This window comes from Salmo salar, chromosome 29 (genome assembly GCF_965601325.2).
Source record: "Salmo salar chromosome 29, fSalSal1, whole genome shotgun sequence".
Taxonomy (NCBI): Eukaryota; Metazoa; Chordata; class Actinopteri; order Salmoniformes; family Salmonidae; genus Salmo; species Salmo salar.
In genome coordinates this window covers 44149050-44161471 of record NC_138319.1, presented here as the reverse complement: position 1 = coordinate 44161471, position 12422 = coordinate 44149050, and the positions used below count along the sequence as shown (strand labels likewise).

General features: G+C 38.5%; 1 protein-coding gene across 1 annotated transcript in view; it reads right to left on the bottom strand.

The window, feature by feature from the left end:
- Nucleotides 1–12422, bottom strand: part of LOC106590716 (vasoactive intestinal polypeptide receptor) — a 165339-nt gene that overhangs the window by 8094 nt on the left and 144823 nt on the right. The window contains exons 10-11 of the mRNA XM_045710828.2: nucleotides 11450–11541; nucleotides 8497–8626 (exon numbers count right to left, since the gene is read on the bottom strand). Coding sequence (XP_045566784.1) covers nucleotides 8497–8626; nucleotides 11450–11541 — 222 coding nt within the window. The remainder of the gene's footprint in view (nucleotides 1–8496; nucleotides 8627–11449; nucleotides 11542–12422) is intronic.

Sequence of the window (12422 nt, the reverse complement as noted above, 5' to 3'; positions counted from 1 at the left end):
GAGTCACCCTAACCCCGGGGAGAGCAGAGTCTCCCTAACCCTGGGGAGAGCAGAGTCACCCTAACCCTGGGGAGAGCAGAGTCACCCTAACCCTGGGGAGAGCAGAGTCACCCTAACCCTGGGGAGAGCAGAGTCACCCTAACCCTGGGGAGAGCAGAGTCACCCTAACCCTGGGGAGAGCAGAGTCTCCCTAACCCTGGGGAGAGCAGAGTCACCCTAACCCTGGGGAGAGCAGACAGTCACCCTAACCCTGGGGAGAGCAGAGTCACCCTTACCCTGGGGAGAGCAGAGTCACCCTTACCCTGGGGAGAGCAGAGTCACCCTAACCCTGGGGAGAGCAGAGTCTGTTACAGTCACCCTAATCCTGGGGAGAGCAGAGTCACCCTAACCCTGGGGAGAGCAGAGTCTCCCTAACCCTGGGGAGAGCAGAGTCACCCTAACCCTGGGGAGAGCAGAGTCACCCTAACCCTGGGGAGAGCAGAGTCGCCCTAACCCTGGGGAGAGCAGAGTCACCCTAACCCTGGGGAGAGCAGAGTCACCCTAACCCTGGGGAGAGCAGAGTCACCCTAACCCTGGGGAGAGCAGAGTCACCCTAACCCTGGGGAGAGCAGAGTCTGTTACATGAACCCAGTGTACCCTGTTATTCTGTTGTTCATAACAATACAAGGCAGGTGGCCTAGTGGTTAAGAGCGTTGGGCCAGTAACCTAAAGGTTGCTGGTTCGTATCCCCAAGCCGACTAGGTGAAAAATCTGTCGATGTGCCGTTGAGCAAAGCCCTTAACCCTCACTGGGCCTTTAAATCACTCTGGAGAAGAGCATCTGCTAAATGACTCCAATGTAATGCATCAACAGGCTGTTCTATGGAATATGTGAGTGACCCTATATTAAAGTAATGAGTACACAGCTACTGCTGGCATGAATATAGAGCATTTGCTAATTTACAGAACATGATTACATGTCTGTGGCCTAGAGGGAAAACTGAGAGAAGTGAGGGATGCCAGACAAGGAAGTAATATTGAGAAGATAAGAGGAACAAGCTGGAGGAGGTTTCTCAGCTGAAGTCTAGCTGCTGCCAGCTGCCAGGTCTGGCTGCTTCTCTTTATCTCCATTATACAGACCAGAAAAACCAAAGCCAGGGGTTAAAACATGACCAGTGGGTCTGAACTACCAGTCCATTATGCCTGGAGTCCTGGAAAAGGGTTTTAAAAAGCATCTCTCCCATGAGCGTATTGGCTGCCTGGAGCAACTCATCACAGAACCTGAACTCTCTCCTGACTGTTAATCATCAGTCAGAAGGATGTGAAGTCCCACTGTTAGACTGACTCCCAAAAGCCCCCTAAACCACATCTATACTACACCAATACTATACCTATACTATACTACACCTATACCACACCTATACTATACTATACTACACCAATACTATACCTATACTATACTACACCTATACTACACCTATACTATCCTATACTGCACCAATACTATACCTATACTATACTACACCTATACTACACCTATACCACACCTATACTATACTATACTACACCAATACTATACCTATACTATACTACACCTATACTACACCTATACTATCTTATACTGCACCAATACTACACCTATACTATCCTATACTGCACCAATACTATACCTATACTATCCTATACTACCCCTAAACCACATCTACACTACACCAATACTATACCTATACTATACTACACCTATACCACACCTATACTATACTATACTACACCAATACTATACCTATACTATCCCATACTATACTATACCTATACCACACCTATACTGCACCTATACCACACCTATACTATACCTATACTATACCTATACTACAACTATACTATGCCTATACTATACCTATACTACACCTATACTACACCTATACTACAACTATACTATACTACACCTATACTATACCTATATTACACCGCTACTATAATACACCTATAATACAGCTATACTATACCTATACTACACCTATACTACACCTATACTATATCTATACTACACCTATACTATACCTGTACTACACCTATACTACACCTATACTGCACCAATACCATATCTATACCACATCTATACCACACCTATACTATACCTATACTACATCTATACTACACCTATACTACAACTATACTATACCTATACTACACCTATACTATACTACAACTATACTATGCCTATACTATAACTATACTATACCTATACTACACCTATACTATAGCTATACTATACCTATACTACACCTATACTACACCTGTACTATACCTGTACTATACCTATACTATACCTATACTATACCTATACTACACCTATACTATACTAAACCTATACTACACCTATACTATACTAAACCTATACTATACCTATACTACACCTATACTATATCTATACTACACCTATACTACACCTATACTATACCTGTGCTACACCTATACTACACCTATACTACACCTATACTATATCTATACTACACCTATACTACACATATACTACACATATACTATACTACACCTATACTACACCTATACTGCACTAATACTATACCTATACTACACCTATACTACACCGATACTGTATCTATACTACACCTATACTATACCTGTACTACACCTATACTATATCTATACTACACCTATACTATACTACACCTATACTACACCTATACTATACCTATACTACACCTGTAATATACCAATACTATACTACACCTATACTACAAATATACTATGCCTATACTATAACTATACTACACCTATACTATAGCTATACTATACCTATACTATACTACACCTATACTATACCTGTACTACACCTATACTATAACTATACTACCTATACTACACCTATACTACACCTATACTGTATCTATACTACACCTATACTATACCTGTACTACACCTATACTATATCTATACTACACCTATACTATACTACACCTATAATACACCTATACTATACTACACCTATACTACACCTATACTATACTACACCTATACTACACCTGTACTATACCTATACTATACTACACCTATACTACACCTATACTACAAATATACTATGCCTATACTATAACTATACTACACCTATACTACACCTATACTATAGCTATACTATACCTATACTACACCTATACTATATCTATACTACACCCATACTACACCTATACTATAACTATACTACACCTATACTATACCTATACTACACCTATACTATACATATACTACACATATACTATACCTATACTACACCTATACTACACCTATACTGTATCTATACTACACCTATACTATACCTGTACTACACCTATACTATATCTATACTACACCTATACTATACTACACCTATAATACACCTATGCTATACTACACCTATACTACACCTATACTATACATATTCTACACCTATACTACACCTATACTATACCTATACTACACCTATACTATATCTATACTACACCTATACTACACCTATACTATAGCTATACTATACCTATACTACACCTATACTACACCTATACTATATCTATACTACACCTATACTATACCTGTACTACACCTATACTACACCTATACTGCACCAATACCATATCTATACCACATCTATACCACACCTATACTATACCTATACTACATCTATACTACACCTATACTACAACTATACTATACCTATACTACACCTATACTATACTACAACTATACTATGCCTATACTATAACTATACTATACCTATACTACACCTATACTATACTAAACCTATACTATACCTATACTACACCTATACTATATCTATACTACACCTATACTACACCTATACTATACCTGTGCTACACCTATACTACACCTATACTACACCTATACTATATCTATACTACACATATACTATACTACACCTATACTACACCTATACTGCACTAATACTATACCTATACTACACCTATACTACACCTATACTGTATCTATACTACACCTATACTATACCTGTACTACACCTATACTATATCTATACTACACCTATACTATACTACACCTATACTACACCTATACTATACCTATACTACACCTGTACTATACCAATACTATACTACACCTATACTACAAATATACTATGCCTATACTATAACTATACTACACCTATACTATAGCTATACTATACCTATACTATACTACACCTATACTACACCTATACTATACCTGTACTACACCTATACTATAACTATACTACCTATACTACACCTATACTACACCTATACTGTATCTATACTACACCTATACTATACCTGTACTACACCTATACTATATCTATACTACACCTATACTATACTACACCTATAATACACCTATACTATACTACACCTATACTACACCTATACTATACTACACCTATACTACACCTGTACTATACCTATACTATACTACACCTATACTACACCTATACTACAAATATACTATGCCTATACTATAACTATACTACACCTATACTACACCTATACTATAGCTATACTATACCTATACTACACCTATACTATATCTATACTACACCCATACTACACCTATACTATAACTATACTACACCTATACTATACCTATACTACACCTATACTATACATATACTACACATATACTATACCTATACTACACCTATACTACACCTATACTGTATCTATACTACACCTATACTATACCTGTACTACACCTATACTATATCTATACTACACCTATACTATACTACACCTATAATACACCTATGCTATACTACACCTATACTACACCTATACTATACATATTCTACACCTATACTACACCTATACTATACCTATACTACACCTATACTATATCTATACTACACCTATACTACACCTATACTATAGCTATACTATACCTATACTACACCTATACTACACCTATACTACACCTATACTATATCTATACTACACCTATACTACACCTATACTATAACTATACTACACCTATACTATACCTATACTACACCTATACTATACCTATACTACACATATACTATACCTATACTACACCTATACTACACCTATACTGTATCTATACTACACCTATACTATACCTGTACTACACCTATACTATATCTATACTACACCTATACTATACCTATACTATACTACACCTATACTACACCTATACTACACCTATACTACACCTATACTGTATCTATACTACACCTATACTATATCTATACTACACCCATACTACAACTATACTATACCTATACTACACCTATACTATACCAATACTACATCTATACTACACCTATACTATAGCTATACTACACCTATACTATACATATACTACAACTATACTATGCCTATACTATAACTATGCTACACCTATACTACACCTATACTATACCTATACTTCACCTATACTACACCTATACTACAACAATAATATGCCTATACTCTAAATATACTATAGCTATACTACACCTATACTACACCTATACTATAGCTATACTATACCTATACTATACCTATACTACACCTATACTACACCTATACTATACCTATAATACACCTATACTATACCTGTACTACACCTGTACTACACCTATACTACACCTATACTCTACTACACCAATACTACACCTATACTGCACCAATACTATACCTATACTACAGCTATACTATACCTATACTACACCTATACTATACCTGTACTACACCTATACTACACCTATACTACATCTATACTATACCTATACTATACCTATACTACACCTATACTATACCTGTACTACACCTATACTATATCTATACTACACCTATACTGTATCTATACTTACCAATACTATACCTATACTACAGCTATACTATACCTATACTACACCTATACTATATCTATTCTACACCTATACTACACCTGTACTACACCTATACTATACTACACCAATACTACACCTATACTGCACCAATACTATACCTATACTACACCTATACTACACCTATACTACACATATACTACACCTATACTATACTACACCTATACTACACCTATACTATACTACACCTATACTACACCTATACTATACTACACCTATACTATACCTATACTACACCTATACTACACCTGTATTATACCTATACTATACTACACCTATACTATACTACAGCTATACTACACCTATACTATACTACACCTATACTATACCTATACTACACCTATACTATACCTATACTACACCTATACTATATCTATACTTCACCTATACTACACCTATAATACACATATATTACATCTATACTATATCTATACTACACCTGTACTACACCTATACTACACCTATACTATACTACACCTATACTATACCTATACTATATCTATACTACACCTATACTATACCTATACTACACCTATACTATACCTATGCTACACCTATACTACAGCTATACTATGCCTATACTATAACTATACTACACCTATACTATGGCTATACTATACCTATACTACACCTATACTATACCTGTACAACACCTATACTACACCTATACTACAACTATACTATGCCTATACTATACCTATACTATACCTGTACTACACCTATACTGTATCTATACTACACCTATACTATACCTGTACTACACCTATACTACACCTATACTACACCTATACTATACTACACCTATACTACACCTATACTACACCTATACTACACCTATACTATACCTATACTATACCTATACTACACCTATACTACACCTATACTATACAACACCTATACTACAACTATACTATGCCTATACTATAACTATACTACACCTATACTACACCTATATTATATCTATACTACACCTATACTACACCTGTACTACATCTACACTACACCTATACTATACCTATACTACACCTATACTATACCTATGCTACATCTATACTACACCTATACTACATCTATACTATATCTATACTACACCTGTACTACACCTATACTACACCTATACTACACCTATACTACACATATACTACACCTATACTATACTACACCTATACTACACCTATACTATACTACACCTATACTACACCTATACTATACTACACCTATACTACACCTATACTACACCTGTATTATACCTATACTATACTACACCTATACTATACTACACCTATACTACACCTATACCATACTACACCTATACTATACCTATACTACACCTATACTACACCTATACTAAACCTATACTACACCTATACTACATCTATACTACTCCTATACTATACCTGTACTACACCTATACTATATCTATACTACACCTATACTACATCTATACTATATCTATACTACACCTGTACTACACCTATACTATATCTATACTACACCTATACTAAATCTATACTATATCTATACTACACCTGTACTACACCTATACTACACCAATACTACACCTATACTGCACCAATACTATACCTATACTACACCTATACTACACCTATACTACACATATACTACACCTATACTATACTACACCTATACTACACCTATACTATACTACACCTATACTACACCTATACTATACTACACCTATACTATACCTATACTACACCTATACTACACCTGTATTATACCTATACTATACTACACCTATACTATACTACAGCTATACTACACCTATACTATACTACACCTATACTATACCTATACTACACCTATACTATACCCATACTACACCTATACTACACCACATCTATACTACACCTATACTACACCTATACTATACTACACCTATACTATAGCTATACTACACCTATACTACGCCTATACTATGCCTATACTATACCTATACTACACCTATACTATACCAATACTACATCTATACTACACCTATACTATAGCTATACTACACCTATACTATACCTATACTACAACTATACTATGCCTATACTATAACTATGCTACACCTATACTACACCTATACTACACCTATACTATACTACACCTATACTACACCTATACTATAGCTATACTATAGCTATACTATACATATACTATACCTATACTACACCTATACTACACCTATACTATACCTGTACTACACCTATACTACACCTACACTACACCTATACTATACCTATACTACACCTATACTACACCTATACTATACCAATACTACACCTATACTACATCTATACTACAACTATACTATACCTATACTACACCTATACTACACCTATACTACACCTGTACTATACCTATACTATACCTATACTACACCTACACTACACCTATACTACACCTATACTATACCTATACTGCACCTATACTACACCTATACTATACCTATACTACACCTATACTACACCTATACTATACTTAACCTATACTATGCCTCTACTGCACCTATACTACACCACACCTGAAGAGTTGGTTCTATCTGGGGAGAAACCGTGGAATATGTTATTTGTTTGGATGGGAAAGTTAGCTGAATTTTGTTTAACCCTAGTGGTTCCATACCTGGAATGATCCCAGTATGAGGTCGAACACCAGCCGTTGCTCTGTGTTCACCTGCTCTGGGATGAAGGCAAACACGATGAAGTTGATCCCAAAAAGTGGGATCAGCAGCAGGGTGGACTTGGCCAGCCTCCTACACAGAGCAACAAAGAGAACAGAATATCATGAAGTAGCTTTATGACTAACCCCTAGTTATTAAACAGTCGCATTCATCCTTTTACACACAACATCAAGAGAACATCAAAAAAAAGTAGCTCTACATCATAGAGAGCTGGGCTCTACATGACAGGGAGTTGAGCCACTAAACCACAGAGAGTTGAGCCACTAAACCACAGGGAGCTGAGACACTAAACCACAGGGAGCTGAGACACTAAACCACAGGGAGCTGAGACACTAAACCACAGGGAGTTGAGCCACTAAACTAAAGGGAGCTGATCCGCTAAACCACAGAGAGCTGAGCCACTAAACCACAGAGAGCTGATCCACTAAACCACAGAGAGCTGATCCACTAAACCACAGAGAGTTGAGCCACTAAACCACAGGTAGTTGAGCCACTAAACCACAGGGAGCTGATCTATTAAACCACAGAGAGTTGAGCCACTAAACCACAGAGAGTTGAGCCACTAAACCACAGAGAGCTGATCCACTAAACCACAGAGAGTTGAGCCACTAAACCACAGGGAGCTGATCTATTAAACCACAGAGTTGAGCCACTAAACCACAGAGAGTTGAGCCACTAAACCACAGAGAGCTGAACCACTAAACCACAGAGAGCTGAGTCACTAAACCACAGGGAGTTGAGCCACTAAACCACAGAGAGGTGATCTACTAAACCACAGAGAGCTGAGCCACTAAACCACAGGGAGCTGAACCACTAAACCACAGGGAGTTGAGCCACTAAACCACAGAGAGGTGATCTACTAAACCAGAGAGAGCTGAGCCACTAAACCACAGAGAGCTGAACCACTAAACCACAGAGAGCTGAACCACTAAACCACAGAGAGCTGATCCACTAAACCACAGAGAGCTGAGCCACTAAACCACAAAGAGGTGATCTACTAAACCACAGAGAGCTGAGCCACTAAACCACAGGGAGCTGAGCTCTACATCACAGGGAGCTGAGCTCTACATCACAGGGAGCTGGGCTCTACATCACAGGGAGCTGAGCTCTACATCACAGGGAGCTGGGCTCTACATCACAGGGAGCTGGGCTCTACATCACAGGGAGCTGAGCTCTACATCACAGGGAGCTGAGCTCTACATCACAGGGAGCTGAGCTCTACATCACAGGGAGCTGAGCTCTACATCACAGGGAGCTGAGCTCTACATCACAGGGAGCTGGGCTCTACATCACAGGGAGCTGGGCTCTACATCACAGGGAGCTGGGCTCTACATCACAGGGAGCTGAGCTCTACATCACAGGGAGCTGAGCTCTACATCACAGGGAGCTGGGCTCTACATCATAGGGATCTGGGCTCTACATCACAGGGAGCTGAGCTCTACATCACAGCAGTAAAATGTCAAAGCATTCTGCCACGACTCTGATGTTTTGAGTTTCTGGGGGTCGGTCGGCATTGGTTGACGTGAACAGTTTACTGATGAGGAGTTTGTTTGTAGTCGAGGGGGTTGCTTATGGTAACCCGACCACTGGGGGCCTTAATGCTCCGTAAGTGTTGTTATGAGGCGGCATGGAAACAGCAGAGGTTGTTGCTCACACTCAGAACAGCTGTATATAAGGTGGAACCTGCTGGCAGCGCTCGCATCTGCTTATCGCTTATTTTAGTGAGCATTCGTTTACTAGTTTCACGCTCATGTTTTTTACTTCATGGCAATGAGTCTGCTATTTAAAAGAAGGGTCTATTTGAAATAACTGTGATATGTGCCATGCTTATCCCGCTCCCTCTCTCCAGTGCTCAACGTCGCAGGTCGACTGACCACCGGCCCTGGCAACCATTATTACGCACACCTGGACTTCATCATCACCTTCATCACCTTCCCTTTACTTAGCCCTCAGTAGCCTCTGTCATCAGGCAGTATTGGAATGTTTTCATGTTCAGTACACATCCTCTCAGTCATCAGGCAGTATTGGAATGTTTTCATGTTCAGTACACATCCTCTCAGTCATCAGGCAGTATTGGAATGTTTTCATGTTCAGTACGCATCTCCTCCGTCATCATGATGTATTGTAATATTTCCATGTTCAGTAAACATCTCCTGTTTTGTTCATTTGGATCTGTGTTATTAAACTCTCCTTCTGCTTCCTGACTCGCTGCGTAAACCTGACAATGTGGTTGTTGTTCCATCCTAAACTTAGTTGAATGCACTTTTACGTAAGTCTCTCTGAATGAGAGTGTATGCTGAATGACTCAAATGTAAATGTAAACAGAAGAAACTATCTTACAGGAAAAATTTGACCTGCAGAGATATACAGTACTGAGCGCCATGGCAGTACTGGTTGGACTAGAGCCATATTAACAAATACTGGTTAGACTAGAACTATAATAAGGAATACTGGTTAGACTAGAGCCATACTAGCGAATACTGGTTAGACTAGAGCCATACTAGCGAATACTGGTTAGACTAGAGCCATACTAGCGAATACTGGTTAGACTAGAGCCATACTAGCGAATACTGGTTAGACTAGAGCCATACTAGCGAATACTGGTTAGACTAGAGCCATACTAGCGAATACTGGTTAGACTAGAGCCATACTAATGAATACTGGCTAGACTAGAGCCATACTAGCGAATAATGGTTGGACTCGGGCCATACTTACGAATACTGGTTAGACTAGAGCTATAATAACGAATACTGGTTAGACTAGAGCTATAATAACGAATACTGGTTAGACTAGAGCCATACTAACGAATACTGGTTGGACTAGAGCTATAATAACGAATACTGGTTAGACTAGAGCCATACTAGCGAATACTGGTTGGATTAGAGCTATACTTACGAGTACTGGTTGGACTCGTTCCTTCCAATGTCTGGACAGTTGATCTTCTGCCGGAGGATCCTGATGATGCAGATGAAGAGGATGAAGTTCATCTGGAAGACATTAAGAGATATTTTGAGAAATTTAAATAATACTGAACCCCGTGTGGACTTTTGTTTTCTCTACTATACTCTCCTAAACTCTACTGGTGTGTTCTGTACTCTGCCAAACTAAAGTCTAAAAACAATACTAAACACTACTGCTGAGTTCTGTACTGTACTTTACTAAACTATACTGGTGAGTTCTGTTCTGTACTTTACTAAACTATTCTGCTGAGTTCTGTACTGTAATGTACCCTACTAAACTCTACTGGTGTGTTCTGTAATGTACCCTACTAAACTCTACTGGTGTGTTCTGTAATGTACCCTACTAAACTCTACTGGTGTGTTCTGCACCCTACTAAACTCTACTGGTGTGTTCTGTACCCTACTAAACTCTACTGGTGTGTTCTGTACCCTACTAAACTCTACTGGTGTGTTCTGTAATGTACCCTACTAAACTCTACTGGTGTGTTCTGTAATGTACCCTACTAAACTCTACTGGTGTGTTCTGTAATGTACCCTACTAAACTCTACTGGTGTGTTCTGTAATGTACTCTACTAAACTCTACTGGTGTGTTCTGTACCCTACTAAACTCTACTGGTGTGTTCTGTACCCTACTAAACTCTACTGGTGTGTTCTGTACTCTACTAAACTCTACTGGTGTGTTCTGTAATGTACCCTACTAAACTCTACTGGTGTGTTCTGTAATGTACCCTACTAAACTCTACTGGTGTGTTCTGTACCCTACTAAACTCTACTGGTGTGTTCTGTACCCTACTAAACTCTACTGGTGTGTTCTGTACCCTACTAAACTCTACTGGTGTGTTCTGTACCCTACTAAACTCTACTGGTGTGTTCTGTACTCTGCTAAACTCTACTGGTGTGTTCTGTA